Source organism: Carcharodon carcharias, chromosome 12 (assembly GCF_017639515.1).
Source record: "Carcharodon carcharias isolate sCarCar2 chromosome 12, sCarCar2.pri, whole genome shotgun sequence".
NCBI lineage: Eukaryota > Metazoa > Chordata > Chondrichthyes > Lamniformes > Lamnidae > Carcharodon > Carcharodon carcharias.
This window is the reverse complement of record NC_054478.1, coordinates 137,473,219-137,490,376: the sequence shown is the minus strand read 5'-3', so window position 1 is coordinate 137,490,376 and position 17,158 is coordinate 137,473,219. Positions and strand designations below refer to the sequence as shown.

At 46.5% G+C, this 17,158-nt stretch overlaps 1 protein-coding gene across 4 annotated transcripts; it reads left to right on the top strand.

The window, feature by feature from the left end:
• Positions 1-2,606: 2,606 nt before the first annotated feature.
• On the top strand, positions 2,607-11,000 carry LOC121284576 (zinc finger protein 432-like). 4 transcript variants are annotated; one of them, XM_041200045.1, is made up of 3 exons: positions 2,607-2,746; positions 4,372-4,676; positions 9,063-11,000. In XM_041200045.1, exon 3 carries the CDS (start codon positions 9,421-9,423, stop codon positions 10,417-10,419), a length of 999 nt encoding a protein of 332 aa, XP_041055979.1. In that variant the 5' UTR covers positions 2,607-2,746; positions 4,372-4,676; positions 9,063-9,420; the 3' UTR covers positions 10,420-11,000. The 4 variants fall into 4 exon arrangements, with proteins under 4 accessions (XP_041055979.1, XP_041055978.1, XP_041055977.1 ...); XM_041200044.1 differs by having other exon boundaries at positions 4,372-4,681; XM_041200043.1 differs by having other exon boundaries at positions 4,372-4,761.
• Positions 11,001-17,158: the final 6,158 nt, after the last annotated feature.

The following is a 17,158-nucleotide window of genomic DNA, read 5'->3' as shown; positions in this document are numbered from 1 at the left end:
CCAACAAGAGTGGTGTTGTTGTTGTCTGGCATACTGACCTCTACCTCACAAGAGGCTGAGCGTCAACCCGCTGACACTTCCTCCTACCTCCCCCTGGACCATGACCCCACCACCAAACATCAAGCAATTGTTTCTAGGACTGTCACTGACCTCATCTCCTCTGGAGATTTTCCCTCCACAGCTTCCAACCTCATAGTCTCCCAACCTCGGACAGCCCGCTTTTACCTCCTCCCCAAAATCAACAACAGGACTGTCCCAGTGGACTGATTGTGTCAGCCTGTTCCTGCCCCACAGAACTCATTTCTTCCTATTTTGACTCTGTTCTCTCTCCCCATGTCCAGTTTCTTCCCAGCTACATCCGCGATCTCTCTGATGCCCAACATCATATCAACAATTTCCAGTTCCCTGGCCCCAACTGCCAATCTTCACCATGGACGTCCAATCCCTCTATACTCCCATCCCCCACCAGGATGGTCTGAGGACTCTCTGCTTCTTCCTTGAACATTAGCCCGAATAATCCCTATCCACCACCACTCTCCTCTGTCTGGCTGAACTTGCTCTCTCACTGAACAATTTCTCCTTAAATTCGTCTCACTTACTCCAAATAAAAGGTGTAGCTATGGGTACCCACATGGGCCCCAGTTATGTCTGTCTCTTTATAACTGGAATATTCTTTGTTCCAGTCCTACTCAGGCCCCCTCCCACAACTCTTTCTCTGGTACATTGATGACTGTTTCGATGCCGCTTCATGTTCTCGTCCGGACCTGGAAAAACTTATTAATTTTACTTCCAATTTCCACCCCTCCATCACTTCCACATGGTGCATCACTGACACTTCCCTTCTCTTCCTTGACCTCTCTGCCTCAGTTTCTGGTGATAGACTGTCCACCAATATTAATTACAAGCCTACCGACTCCCACAGCTACTTCGACTACAACTCCTCACACCCTGCTTCCTGTAAGGACTCCTCCCATTCTCTCAGTTCCTTCGCCTCCGTCGCATCTGTTCCAATACTACCACTTTCAAAACCAGTGCTTCTGACATGTCTTCCTTAACCGAGGTTGACAGGGCCTTTACCAAGGTGGTTGTATGCCCTATTGGTGTGCAGTCTCGACCGCGTGAATCCTCTTTGGATCTTCTGTGTATTTTGCTGTTTTGGCTTTGCGCAGCTCACCAAAGTGTCCAATTTGATTACTTTAAAAGCATTGGGCTGAAATTGCTGGACATTGATCACACCGGTGTTTTAATAAAAAAACCCCACATGTTTTAATTAAAAAAAAAGGTGTTGGGCATGGTTCGGTATGCCTTATTAAGATCTTCATAGTCTTAGGTAGTTCAACAGTAAGTATTTGTTAACTACTAGGAACTATATACATAGGTACAGTAAAAGTCCAGAAGCTGTCTCCAGGCTTTCTTCTACACACAGCTCTGTTGAATGTTACACTGATGCCTGGGTGCAGGTCATGTGTTCTCTTATATATGTGGGCAGCACTGTACTCAATCCAACATTAACCCTTTATGTGCCATACCCTTATATTGCAACAGAGAGACCACAGATTTACACACACAGAGGCAGACACACAGAAACACACACGTTTCAGCAGCTGTCATGTTGGGATTTGAACCCATATGCTCAGAGTAATGGCTTGGGCCTCTGGAGTACAATGAAATTATTACTATGCCACCAACTCTCCTAATTGCCTCTAAAAGGAGTTGACAACAGACAGTAATGTAAGTATGGGATAGAAATTCCGAGCAGACGGTTCTATTTGTCATGCAACATCCTTCTCCCTCTCAATGTATGAACCTCTGTTACTCCCACACACTCCCTTCTCCTTACTGATTGTAACCCTAATCCATCCCTCTCTCCTCCTCCTTTCCCCCCAGTTCTCCTCTCCTGAAGGTTCTGACTCTCACGTTCAGTTTTAGAGACACCTATTGCCCTCCCTATATGTCACCCAGGTGTCAAAAGCTTTACTCCTTATTCCACAAGTTGCTTTGCTAAGAGGCATCAGAAACAAATCCAGTGACTAGCCAGATGCACTTTGTGTCAGTGTCCGCCACCCCTGACGTTTGACCCGCTCCCAGGAGTTTGGAGGTCGTGCCGCAGCTGCCTGTTGGCGGCCAGAGCTCCCACAAGTCCACGCGAGGATGAAACCGCCCCATCCGCCGCGTGGGTCGGCTGCTCTGGACTGCGCACGTGCGGGGTGAGAAGTGGGCAGCACTTTGAGCATTGAGACGTAATGTTGCGCATGTACGTGAGAGGACGTGTAATGCGCATGTGCGGTATAGGGGGGCGGTACACGTGTAGTAGAACGCAACATACGCATGGGCAAAATAAGTGGAATGTGCGCATGTGCATAGGGGGACGCGACCTTCGTATGTGCGGGGCGAGGCGACAACATCACAACGCCTGTACTTTGATTGGCTGATCCGCTTTTCCCATCGGCTTGGCGCGCCTGTTGGTCAGTCTTTCCCACCACGTGGACTAGATTTCCGCTCCTTCAGTCGTCACGCGGCGCATTGGCCAATGGGAAAGACTGGAAGACCGAAAAGACGCTGATGCTCCAACCAATCAGATAGCGCGTTTTGCTCCACTAAGTTTCCGCATTGCCCAACACCCTCTTTCAGATAATGAGCTTGTTCGCTGCTTATTATTGTCCAGCGAAGCTGGTGCTGTTCCTCCCTCCTTGCATGAAGATTCAGCATGACACAAAATAAAAACTTCCTCTTCTGTCCAACATCTGTGAGTAAAACACTTCCCCCTCACTCCTATTGCTTTTCCAATTCTCGGTTTGCATTGTTGACTTGCAGGAACTGAAAGAAAAGTAAGTGAATCCCGGGTGTGTACAGACTCTGGAAAGGTTGGCACAGCTCTTTCTTTCCTAAAGGCATTGACATCCTTTACTCCCTCAGCTTGGCATATTTATTTGTCTGGCAAAAAGGATGGTCACTTTCCTAATGTTCACAATTAAAGGGGAGGTTATCCCCAGAGGGTGGCAGACATGTAATGGGACTTTATAATAATATAGGACATAGATATGTGTCTAGTGTTGTCATATTAGTTATATTATTTATGGTTCTGTAATAAAGCTCATTTATTATTGCTAGTCATGTAATATAGTACTGCAGCTACGTTATATATCTATAGCCATAGAGCCTTTACGGGCAGAATTTCAAGAAGGCATGCGGGCGCAATTGGTGGGCCTGGGATTAGCTGGGAAACGGACCACTGCCTGCAATCGGCCCACGACTACAATTTTGCACTGGAGGGCCAATTCAGGCCCAGTTAGTGTGAAATATGGCTCCCCAATGGCCGGAAGGCCCAGGCAGGGGTGGGAGGCTGTTGGCCTCTGCGCCCAATGGTGACCAGGCAGCCGGTTTAAAAACGGCACAGGAGCCCCTAGAAGGCTGCTAGCTACTAACACATTTTCAGCATTGTAACCAGGAAGCTATGGCATCAAATGTGACTGCAGATGCCAGGTGGGAAGGCAGGTTGGGTGGGCACTCATGCCCCCCTCCTCCTTGGTTTTCAGATGAATGCCTTGCAGGCACCTCCTGGAGGAGGTGGCTGCCAGGAAGGACACCCTTGTCCCTAGGGATGGCAGGAGGAGGCCACCACACCTAACAAAAAGAACTTGGGAGGAGGTAGATGCAGTGGTCAGCAGCCATGATGTTGTGCGGTGCACCTGAGTCCAGTGCCACAAGAGGTTTAATGACTGATGCGCTCAGGAAGGATGAGTACTGTTATCATGGATCAGTGTGTTGAAGCGTTAAGGGCTTGCCGTCCCCCGTGACGCTCAGGGTTAGAGTCTGAGTGTCAACCATCAATGACGGCATGACTGACCATAAGGGTGAGACCTGACTGCTTGGACTGAGTGCCTTGCCACTCGAAGGCCACAACACGGATGTTCCCTGCAAGGTGCTCCTCTAGGGTGATTGGCTAGGCTGCAATGGTGCTGCAGGCAGAGAGTGGACTAATCCACGCTCCTCTGCCCTTTCAGGAGAAGACAGCCCATAACAACATTGAAAGGTCATAGACTGGCTGAGGCTCCCAAACCTCCCAATCTGTACAAGGTATGAGCAGGACACCCTGGAGCTGGAGAGCTGGCACAGACCTCTGTCAATTAGCCATGGAGAGGCTGGGGTGTCAGATGAAGGTAAGTGTGCAGTGCACAGAAGTGAGAGTTTCAGATGGTGCAAACATTCTTGTGTAGTATCATTGATGAGAGCCCCAAAACTGGATTCCCCATTGACCATTGAAAGGCGATGGCACCATGATGCAGATCTCCATTGTCTCACCAGGGTGCCTGGCATGCACAGTGGCAGTGTGATGACTTAAACTAATGACATGTCATTGTTCTCCCTTAGATTTGCCACCGCACAGCCAATCGCAGGACCCCAAAGAGCCACCCCTGATGCCAGAGGACTGCCAGGCTCCACATATGCATCTGCGTCCCACCTACTTTCTGAACCAGGCACCGGTGCAGATACCAGCACCTCGGTGGGCATTAGATCAATGGCTAGAATGTCAGTGCACCGTGGTGAGGGAACCACACCCACTTGAGGAGCAGCCGGAGGCAGAGAGTGCCCAGGGCACCGACAGTCGGAGGGCTGCTGGAGACCAGGATGATGTTTCAGGACTTGGAGCAACCCTCATGCAACAAAGACAACCAGTTATGTTTGTATCCACAGCATTAACGCAAACTGAATGACACTATGCACAGATTGAGAAAGAGTGCCTAGCTATTGTCTTTGCTTGTAAGCATTTCAACTAGTACCTGTTTGAGAGAGAGAGAATGTGATGGTATAGTCTGACCACAAGGCATTTCAAAGCATCTTTCTCAAAGTGCTTCTCTCTGCTCCAAAGTGTTTACAAAGGATCTTACTTTGTTTGCAGAGATATAATTTGGAAGTGAAGTACAAGCAAGGGAAGCAGATGAACATTGCCGATATGCTGTCGAGAGCTGCAGTTTCTTTGAAGGAAATTGATTATGCTAGTACAGAGTGTGAAATGTTCCTGATTCAACATGAAGCGACAGCACGATATGCTCGGAAGTAATCAACCCAGCAGCGATGTTGAATCTAACAGACAAATGTCTTGTTCAGTTCAAGCAATTGTTCAGATGCAAGTCGAAGGCAGACAATGGGCCTCTGCAATTGCCCATTAGGTGGCAGGTGCTGGATGTCCAGCGAGATGTGCGGGAGCATCTGGCGGAGATCCATGATGGTATGCGTGCCATGTTCTCTGTTATGGAGGAGTCCATGCAGAGCATCAGCACTGCGTTCACCCTCATAGCCATTGAGAGAGTGGTGATTCTCATGGGGAGGCAGCTCCAGGGATAGAATCAAGGGTTGCGCTTGGACCTGCAAGCCCTCACACAGGCACTGACCTCAGGTGACCAGTGTCAGTGTTGGAGATGGATGGGGCACCTAGTATCCCAGCTAGATGCCTATCCATCAAAGGCAAGCAGGGATGTCCAGAGCGACCTCATGGCGCACAAGCTGCTTGTCATCTCTGCGGGCTCCTCTCAGGGCACTCTGGATGATGGCAGCAGCTCCTCCGCCCCTCCGCCAGTGACCGTGGCATCTGATGAGGCTGCGGCCACTGGGGAGATGCCAGCTGTGGCACTGGCCGCTTCCTCCCAGGCGGGGCCAGCACAGACTCCACTGCCAGAGGACGACTGCCAAGGTCATGAAAGGTATCAAGACACTAGAGTCAGCAGGCTGCCTCCAATGCCACTGCCAGCACGTTCTAGGGTGGGTGGGTGGTAAAATGTAAAAATGAGGTAATTTTGTTTTTGCCATTAATGGTCTGACTTTGCTTCACCTTTTTTATGTAATGTGGTGCAAGGTACGCCAGTAGGTAATGCTGGAAGTGGGTGGCTCTAGACTTTATTGCGCAGGCACTGAGTGGACTTTGGGTTCAATGGAAAGGGTCATTTCAGACATGCGGTATGGAGGTGGCAGCCCTGGCATGAGGTGAGATTGGTTATTTGGCAGCCTAGCTGAAGGAGCGTTTAATTAAGGCATCCTTGGTGTCCCTCGCTCCCTGGAGGTTACAGGGGCCTGCCTCCACGTCCTCAGTGTTTTCCTCACCATTCTCCTCTTCTGATTCACTACTTGACCCATCCACTGTGGCCTGTGGACATGCATCAAGATTCTCTTCCTTCAGTGGGTCCCCCCTTGCCAGATAGTGGTTGCATGCTGCGCTATCCACAATCAGTGACACTCGCTCTGGGAGGGTATTGTAGTGCTCCCCCTGAATGGTCCAGGCTTCGCAAGGGCATCTTCTCTCTATCATCCCCCTTGTGGAGGCATGTCTCCTATTATAATGCTGCTCTGCCTCTGTTCTTGGGTGGCGGAGAGGCCTCATAAGCCACCTTTTCAACGGATAGCCCTTGTCACCCAGCGGCCACCTGTCCAGCCGGGTTGGAACACTGCAGAGCCTCGGTACCTGGGAGTGTGTCAGGACATTGGAGCTGCCAGGATATCTTGCACAGACTTGCAGAATTTGCACCCTAAGGTCACACACTACCTGTACGTTCAGGGAGTGGAATCCCTTCCTGTTGACGAAGGCACCCGGCTGACCGGCTAGCGCCTTGACGGCAACATGTGTGCAGTTGATTGCATCCTGGATGCGGGGCAACCCAGCAATCACTGCAAAGCCTCTGGCTCATTCAGCCTGGCTGGCCTCGTCCATACAGAAATGAATGAAAGTCAATAACAGAGCTTCTGTCACCAGCTTCATGCGACTATGGACAGCTGATTGGGAGACTCCACATATTGACCTCTGGAAAGAGCTGAATGCATATAAGTTGTGGGCCACCATGACCTTCAGAGCCACTGAAACGTCTCACTGGGGAGAATGCGTTGTAATATCAAGCCCCACTGTTCCCTGAGCAGCAAGAAATTAGAAAAGTTTGACCAAACCACCAGATTGCCCCAATTCTACCTAACTGCTTAACCTGAATTAACAGAATATGAGCACCGAGTTTGTAAACTTAATAAGTAAATATCTGTTTATTGAACAACTTGTCTTTAACTAGTGTAAAAGAAAGAAATATGAACTGCTAACTTCTAACACTCCCAACTTAAACTCTATCCCCTTCTTAAATTCCTACACACACCCACACACACAAGATAGATAAGATACACAAATCATGGATTTGAAAGGTGGGATAAAACAGTTCAACAGCACCAATCCAGGGTACAGGATTCGATGGGTTGATTTTGATCGATGTCTTCCGAATTCCTTTCAGTTCTTTGTTGATGACGTGAGGTGGTCTTCCAGCACTTTCAGTCTTTAGTTCACTGGTTGAGAACTTGCATTTCAATGTAACAGTGGTTTTTCCTTTTCCATTTTACAGGGGTTTCCTCAAAGAGAGAGAGCAGGTTATAGAGATATGAGGAAAAGAGATTATAAATGTTGTCTATTTGCAGGCCAGGAGCTTTCAGCTGCACTGCTACCACACAAACCCTGGTCACCTTGTCAATTAAAACACTGTTGTCAGGCAGCTCCCTTGGTCCAGGGCTCCTTTCTGGCATCATCCAGTCTTATAAGGCACACTCTGTTCCAGGACAGCAACATTGTATACATCTCTCATCCTGTTCCTGTAGATATGTCTTTCAAAATGCAGCCATTGTAGTTTTAAATCCACAGTCCAACAGAAATAGAGAAAAATAAAAGGATATGTTCTTTACACTACCCACACAGTTGGGGGTGATCTCAGGCCCAATCATCTGACAAATGGAGGCCAGTGTCTCCCTTGAGAGGTGGAGCCTCCTCCGGCATTGCATCTCGGACACATTGAGGTGGCTGCATCGCCGCCTGTAAACCCTAGCAGCAGGGTAGTGCCATCTTCTGTGGCCCCTATGCCTTGGACTACCTGCTGGCCCTGTGCCTCTTATGCCTGCACCTTTCCTCCCACAGGTCGCTCTCCTGGAAGCTGCACTGGGACACCTGGCCTCTCTCCCTTCTGCCCCCCTCTTCCTCCCAGAGGAGGTGCCTCCAGCGGAGACCAAATTTTCATTAACAGGAAGGCTCTCTGATACCTGGAAGGGTCCAGACAGCCCAAATGCTCTGGGTGTCTTGGAGCCATCAATGAGTCCTGAAATGAAGCCTGGAAACACTAAGAATGAAGCCTTGAACAGAGATGAAGCTGCTAAGTACCAATAAGCAGCCAGCAGCAAACTATCTCCCAATCCCCTCGCTACTCACACTGGCAATGCTGCTGAACTTTTTTATCCTGCCCTTGAATGAGGTTTTGCAAATTGTCGGTTGTCCGCCTGCCTGTTTTTCCCGTGCGACGAGCATGAAATTGCACGGGCAACGAGAAATCAATTTCAGTTGCCTTTTCAATTGCCTTAACTGGCCTGTTAATTGATGGTGGGTGCGGCTCTGACACACGTGCGTGCCCACCAACCAAAATATCGTGCAAGCATGGGATAAAGATGATGTCTAATCCGACATCATCTCGTGCTATTTTACACTCAATTGGGTCAGGCACGCGCCCGTCTGATCAGTGTAAAATTCTGCCCTGTGGCACAGGAGTCCATTCAGCAGCTCGGGTCCACGCTGACTCTCTGTGCAGAAATCTAGTCAGTTCTATTTCCCCCTCTCTATGCCCGTAGCCCTGCAAGTTTATTTCCGTCAAGTCCCCATCCAGTTTCCTTTTGAGATTATTGAAGGTCATGATCACTCACTGCCTAAATGCAGTTCTTCCTCACATCCCCCAGTATCTCTAAACAACGATACAGTACTTTATATTACACACTTTTAGTCCAGTTATATATACATATATATGGCTAGCAACCTGCATGAAGATTTTCAGGTCTCTGTGCCTGGTGAGGAAGTGATGAACATGGGTTTGTCAATCAGCATCAATTGGCACCTCCAGGAAAATTGGGAGGGTGTATATTAGGTACAGCAGAGTGAGAATGGAGAGGGTATGTGTGGAATGGTGATTTACAACAATTGTAGAACAAGAGAGGAAGGAATGTTTCATAGAAATTAGAATTGTCTGTTCTGACTTTCTATCCTGTCCTGACATGTGTTACAGAATCTTAGAAGAGGAGCATTTGCAGACAGAAATCTCAAAAAAAATAGTCATGTCAAGATTTGAGAGAGTTGCTTGATTCATGGGAGTTGAATATCATCGGCCTTTGTATCGAGAAGGAGATATGGTTCTTTCTGGTTCAAGTAATTCTGATCATCGGTTTGACTGAGAAAGCACCGAGAGACAAGCACACCTGAATGAGAGTGTTCCAGTGTACTGACTGTGAAAAGGCTTTCACCAGTTACACAGCCTGAAATATCATTGCACCATTCACAGCTGGGAGAGACCATATACGTGTTGTATGTGTGGGCAAGGCTCCAACTGATCATTGAACCAGGAGAGACACAAGGACACCAGCACCATGGAGAAACCATGGAATTGTAGGGACTGTGGGAAGGGATTCCGGTTCCCATCTGAGTTGGAAACTCATGAATGCGAGAGGCCGTTCACCTGCTCTGTGTGTGGGAAGGGATTCAGTGTTTCATCCCATCTGCTGTCACACCAGCGAGTTCACACCAGGGAGAGGCCATTCACCTGCCCCGAGTGTGGGAAAGGATTCACTCGGTCATCCAACCTGCTGACACACCAGCGCGTTCACACTGGGGAAAAGCCATTCACCTGCCCTGTATGTTTGAAGGGATTCTCTCAGTCATCTAATCTGTTGACACACCAGCGAGTTCACACTGGGGAGAGGCCTTTCACTTGCTCTGACTGTGGGAAGGGATTTATTGATTCCTCCCACCTGCTGCTACACCAGCAAATTCACATCAGGGAGAGGTCATTCACCTGCCCCGAGTGTGGGAAGGGATTCACTCGGTCATCCAACCTGCTGACACATCAGCGAGTTCACACTGGGGAGAGGCCGTTCATATGCCCTTTGTGTGGGAAGGGATTCACTCGGTCATCCAACCTGCTGACACACCAGCGAGTTCACACTGCGGAGAGGTCACTCACCTGCTCTGAATGTGGGAAGGGATTCAGTGATTCATCCACTTTGCTGACACACCAGCGAGTTCACACTGGGGAGAGGCCATTCACTTGCTTTGTGTGTGGGAAGGGATTCAGTGATTCATCCAACCTGGTGACACACCAGCGATTTCACACAGGGGAGAGGCCGTTCATCTGTCCTGAGTGTGGGAAGGGATTCATTGTGTCATCCCATCTGCGGAGACACCAGCGAGTTCACACCGGGGAGAGGCCATTCATCTGCTCTGTGTGTGGGAAGGGATTCACGCAGTCATCCAACCTGGTGACACACAAGCGAGTTCACACTGGGGAGAGGCCATTCACCTGTTCTGAGTGTGAGAAGGGATTTACTCAATTATCAATCCTGCTGAGACACCAGCGAGTTCACAAGTGATTACATGTGATCATCGCTGCTGTTAATCACATCCAGAACTGAGCCATGTTTGTTCTGTCAGTTGGTGAAGTGGGAACGTGAGAGGGTTTCTTTTTGCTGGACTTGCTGGTCTCATGGCTTTGCCTTCAGTGGGTTAATGAAGTTGGATCCTGGGAGTGCATGTTTCCACTGAAATTATCCGCAGGGCTGATGAAGTACATTTATTTTATCCTGGATAGTAAATAGTGTTTTTCCCATCACGACAGGTTGGTCTAAAATAAAAATGTTTGTCTCTGTTCTACTAACTCCACAGTACAGGGCCAGCCCTGTCGGCTCAATTGGTCAATGTTAGTATTTCTGTTCCACTTGAGTCTCCACCCACCCCTCTTCTACCCCCATCAGGATATCCTTCTGTTCTATCTCGTGTATGTACCTAGCTACCCCTTAAGTGGGTTTGTGCTATTGTTAAGAACTGGGAACTTATCTTACTATCCCAGAAATAGCTGTAAATCAGGAATTGGAAAGGAGAGAAGATCTCAGGAAAATTGCAATCACCAGGGAAGTGGTACTTAGTACATTGTTGGAGCTGCGGGCTGACAAGTTCCCCCGTCCTGATGGACTTCATCCTAGGGTCTTAAAAGAAATGGCTAGTGAGATAGCTCGTGAATTGATTTTAATTTTCCAAAATTCCCCAGATTTCGGGCAGGTTCCACTAGATTGGAAAATAGCAAATGTAACTCCTTTGTTCAAAAAGGGAGGGAGACAAAAAGCAGGCCAGTTAGCTTTACATCTGTCAAAGGGAAAACTTTAGAAGCTATTGTTAAAAATATTATGGCAGGGCACTTGGAAAAATTCAGGGTAATCAGGCAGAGTCAGCATGGTTTTGTGAACGGGAAACCATGTTTCACCAATTTATTGGAGTTCTTTGAGTCACATGTACTGTGGATAATGGGGAACCAGTGGATACACTGTCCATAGATTTGCAGAAAGCATTTGATAAGGCGCCATATCAAAGGTCACTGTGGAAGATAAAAGCTCATGGTGTAGAGGGTAAGATATTGGCATAGATACAGAAGATTGTCTAGCTAACAGGAAATGGAGAATAGGCATAAATGGGTCTTTTTCTGGTTGGCAAGATGTAATGAGCGGTATGCCACAGGGATCAGTGCTGGGTACTCAACTTTTTGCAATTTATATGTATGACTTGAATGAAGGGACCGAAGAAATGGTTGCTAAATTTGCAGATAATACAAAGACAGATAGAAAAATAAGTTGTGAAGAAGATACAAGGAGGCTACAAGGGATGTAGATAGGTCAAGTGAGTGGGCAAAGATCTGGCAAATGGAGTATAGTGTGGGAAAGTGTGAAATTGTCCATTTTGGCAGGAAGAATACAAGAGGAGCATATTATCTAAATTGTGAGATTATAGAGCTCTGAGATGCAGAGGGACCTGGGTGTCCTAATGCATGAATCACAAAAGGCTAGTATGCAGGTACAGCAAGTAATTAGTAAAGCTAATAGAACATTATCATTTATTGTGAGGGGAATTTAGTATAAAAGTAGAGAGGTTATGCTTGTTGTATGGGACCCTGGTGAGACCACATCTGGAGTATTGTGTACCGTATTGGTCTCCTTATTTAAGGAAGGATGTAAATGCGTTAGAAGCAGAACAGGGGTGGTTTACTGGACTAATAACAGGAATCGGCAGGTTGTCTCATGATGAAAGATTGGATAGCTTAGGCTTGTATATCTGCTGGAGTTTAGAAGAGTAAGAAGTGAATTGATTGGAATCTTTAAAATCCTGAGGGGTCTTGACAGAGTTGATGTGGAAAGGGTGTTTCCTCTTGTGGAAGAACCAAGAACTAGGGGCCACTGTTTAAAAATAAGGGGTCGTCCATTTAAGACAAATGAGGAGAATTTTTTTCTCTAAGGGTTGTGAATCTTTGGAACTCTCTTCCTGAAAAGGCGGGGGAAGCAGAGTCTTTGAATATTTTTAAGGCAGAGGTAGATAGATCCTTGATAAGCAAGGGGGTTAAAGGTTATCAAGGGCGGGCAGGAATGTGTTGAGGTTAAAATTAGATCAGTCATAATCTTATTGAATGGCAGAGCAGGCTCGAGGGGTTGAATGGCCTACTCCTCCTAATTTGTATGTTTCTAGCCTGGGTGGAGGCTGAGGACTCCATTTCCTGGCAGGCTGAAGAATTCTGGGCATGCAAAAGACGTGACAAGGCTGTGCACGCTGTATTTTAGTTTTGTGCCTTTTAATTAAAGGGCTCAGCCATCCGTGACATCAGGATCGCGAGACCCAGGTTGGGGCTATAAGGGGAGGGAGTCTCGGGATCAAGAGGAGGGAATCTAGAGAGGTGAATCTCAGGGAGACGTCCCAGAGAGAACCCACAGGGAAGGAGCCACCAGGAGGAGACCATCGGGGAGAGCAGGAAAGAAAGAGGCTTCAAGCAACAAAAGTGCTGCTGTTGGTAGGCTCCAGGTAGTGAGGGCTCAGGAGAAGCCCTGGAAAGCTACAAAGGCAGTGGAAGGTCATTGATTCCATGCTGCGGCCATTGGGGAAAAGGTAACCCTTTGGGGTAATGGTGTTCTGTTCGTTGTGACTAAAGAGCTGGACTTCTGCCCATGAGGCTGGAACGCAGCCTTGGGGAGCCAGTGGAACACAGCCTTAGAAGAGATTAAACCATCAGGAAGTGAGCCGTCGTTGAGGCATTCCGACTCGAAGCGACTTTTGGCCAGAATTCAGGGCTGGATCTTCGAAAGTGAAGACTGGAAACCCCTCGTGAGGGAGACAGAGGTTTAACACGATTGGATACTGATGTCTGGGTGGGTTGCTGAGAAATCTGTGGATCAGTCTTGGTCGCACCTGCCATTTATTGTGCAGTGTAGTGTGTTCAACCACCGTCTGTCTGTTAATTTTGTTAATTATTGTAAGTTGTTTGATGTTTCTCACTTTGTATAGTAAAGTTTATTTTGATTTGTTTAAAACTGGAATCTTGTGGATTTATTGTCTTGGTGAATACCTGGGATCTCAAACTTTGTCTACTTTAAATAAAATGTTACTGGTCATTAACTGGATCATACCAAATTTGGGGGTCTGGTCCAGATACATAACACTGTTCATCTCCTTGTGGTAGCAAGTTCATTCTCACCACTTGTCTGGTAAGGAGGTTTCTCATGAAATCTATGTTGGATAATTGAACACCTTCATAGTTTTAAAGACTTTCATCAGGTCACCCTTCAATCTTTTCTAGAGAAAAACACTCCAGCCTTTCCTGAGGGTTAAAATGATCTCAGTTCTGGTGTTATCCCTGTGAATCTTTGTTGCACCTTCTCCAGTGCCTCTATTTCCTTTTTCTAAATGGACACAACAGATGTTGACAGACTCCCAGTGTAGCCTAACCATGGTTCTAAAGAAGTTGAACATAAGCTCCCTGCTTTTCAATTCTACCCCTCGAGAAAGGGGCCTCATGGAAAGATGTGACGTTCTGAGAGAGTCAGAGGAGATTTACTAGAATGGCACCAGGGATGAGGGGACTGCAGCTGGTTGGAGAGACTAGGGAAGCTGCTTAGATCATAGGGCAGAGAAGGAGACCATTTGGCCCATTGAGTCTATACCAGCTCTCTATAGCAAATTCGTTAGTCACTTTGCGCTGTTCTGTCCCTGTAGTCCTGCACATTTATTTCCTTAAATGTCCATCCGATTTCCTGTTGGAATCATTTGTTGTCTTTGCTTCCACCACCCTCGTGGGCAGAGTGTTCCAGGTCTTTACCACATCACTGCTTAAAGAAAGCTCTTCCTCACATCCTCCCCATCCATCTCCTGACCAAAACCTTAAATCCTTCTCTGCTAGCCTTTGTACGATCAGCTCATGGGTACATCATTTCCTTGTCTACCTTATCTAAACCTGTCACAATCTTGTACACCTCTATCAAATCTCCCCTCAATCTCCTTTGTTCCAAGGAGAACAACCCCAGCTTCCTCAATCTAATCCTTTATCCCTGAAATCGTTCTGGTAAATCCCTGCACCTTTACATCCTAAAGTGTGGTGACCAGAACTGGATGCAATCTTCAAGTTGTGACCTATCTGAGCTTTATGAAAGATTATGGAGGCAGAAGGTGTGAGCATGATTCCTAAATGAATACATTGTGTCTGTGTTCACAAAAGGTGGGGTGGGGGGGAAACATTGCTGACATTATAATTAAAGAGAGGCACACATTGTGACATAGACACACACACACACATACACACACACACACACATTAGGAGACAGACCAACAGGGACACACACACACGGACAGGCATGGAGAGTCAGAGGGAGTCAGACGCACAAACACTCACAGAGAGGGATGCACACACACATACTCAAAGGTAGGGACACACATACGCACACTCATAGCAAGGGATATACATACACAGAGACATACACACAGGCAGGAACACACACACAGGGACACCCAGAAATACATAGACACACAAATGCACAGTGTGAGAATGTTTGAGAGTGTTGTTATGGACACTGATGAGTTTAATTCACCCACAAAACTGGCCAATTGTTAGCCTTTGATACTGATATTTCCAGCATAAAAAGACTCTAACCAGGCTTCTTTCAGTAAACACACAAAAACAATCATGAAACAAGCTACTTTTTAAAATAAGTTAATAAATTGGTTAACATACAAGCTATAGTTTAGAAGTATAACAATTTTTCAGTTTTTAAAAATAAAACACAGATATTTGAACCCCCATACACTCTCACACAAACACAAATCAGGACAAAATAAACACAGTCCCCTGCAGAGGCTGGAGTATAGGTACATTTAAAAGGATAACATTCGAAGAGATCTTGACACTGTTGATTTGACAGAATTCTGCTCACAATAGGTCTGGAAGTTCTTTCAGATAGATTTGTTGGTGAAACTGTCCTCGACTCTTATTTATCAGAACTTTGCAGACTTTAAAAAAAAGGCGATTTATTCCGATGATACGTTTCTGAGGAAGATTTAATACAAAGGTGGGGCAGAGAGGGAAAGATAGAATCTTTTTCTGGTAGCTTGCTTCTAAGACACTCCACACTCACTCTCACACTGAGAATTTTAAAGATTAAGATGTTCAAAGAATACTTCTTTTGGGCCAGGTGTTTTTACCTAATCAGCAAGAGTCTTTAGCTTGGCAACAGCATTTCTTTGTTAACTTAGATATACAAAATATTTCTTCCCTCTCCAGGTTTCCCATTGGGCTTCTATCTTGACCTGTGGTTTCTTGAAGAATGACATTTTCACAGCCCCGAATTAACATTGCAACCTTCTAAAAATAACTCAAATGTCCAAAATTCAATGTCCTTCAAATGCTCCAAAAACGGGTTCCTCACAGTGTGTATATGAATTGTGAGAGTGTCTGTGAGTAAGTGTGAGAGCATGATTGTGTGTGTGTGCCTGCAAGTGTGAGCATTTTAGCATGTGTGTGAGTATGAGCGTTTGAGAATGAGAGAGTGAGTGAGGGAGGAGTGTGAATGTATGTGTGAGGATGTATGTGAAAGAGTATGAGAGTGAGTGTGTGTATTTCTGTGTGTCTGAGTGAGTGAGAGTGTGTGTGTTTGTGGTTTGTATGTGTGTGAGAGTGTGAGAGCGTAAGTGAGAGAGAACTTGCTTATATGTGTGCAAGAGTGTGTGTGAGTGTGCCACCTTGAAGGGTTTAGTGAAGTTAGGGGCAGCCAACACCGTTTCATGAGTTAAAATTGCCTCCAACCTCTCACTGGCTCCTTCATCCTCCCTTCTCCTTTCTACTTGACATACCCGCACTTTCCTATCCTCCTCCCTACGATGGTATGGTAAAAGCTGATTCTTTTTCCTGCGATCTGGGTTGTCTATCAAATAATTTACTTTATTAGCCCTCTTAACTACCTTGTATAGACCACTGAATTGTGCTTTCAGAGGATCCTGCTGAAAAGGCAATAACAACAACACTTCATCCCCTGGTTGAAATGTTCAGATCTCAGTTTTTTTAACCTGGTCAGCACAATGGGGCCTTGGCACCATATAACAGGGTCTTTATCATTGAGAAGCTCTGGAAACAGTAAGGATAGTGCTAGATTAAAAGAAAATGTTTACAGTGTTGACAAAAAGAGTAATAAGCCTAAAGGGTTGGAAGCATTTAAGAAAAAATTACCAAAGGTTGACTAAGAAAGCAATAAAGAGGGAGAAAGCAGAATATGAGAGTAAACTAGCCAGAAATATAGAAACAGATCTCAAGGGCTGTAAAAAAGTCTGTAAAAAAGAAAAGAATAGTGAAGGTAAATTTGGAATAAGAACAGAAAAAGCTGAAAATACTCAGGAGGTCAGGCAGCTTCTGTGGAGAGAGAAAGAAGGTTGATGTCCTTTCAGCAGCACCTTCTCCTGCTGGGACTATGTGTGAACTCAAGAATCATTCTGAATAATTCCTGCTCACCCATCAGGCCCAGTGCTTGGTAACCTTATTGGCTTCTGGTCTGGCAACTTTTAAAAACCAGATGAAAATTTTAGTTTCTCCATGGGCCTCTCTCTATGTCTTAACTTCCCCAGCCCTAAAACCTTATGAGATATCTGTGCCCCCCCTGGGGAGGCGATGGTGTAGTGGTATTGATGCTGGACTAGTAATCCAGAGACTCAGGCTAATGCTCTGGAGGCCCGGATTTGAATCCTGTCACGGCAGATAGTAGAATTTGAATTCAATGAAATTCTGGAATTAAAAGCCCGATGGTGAAATCATTGTTG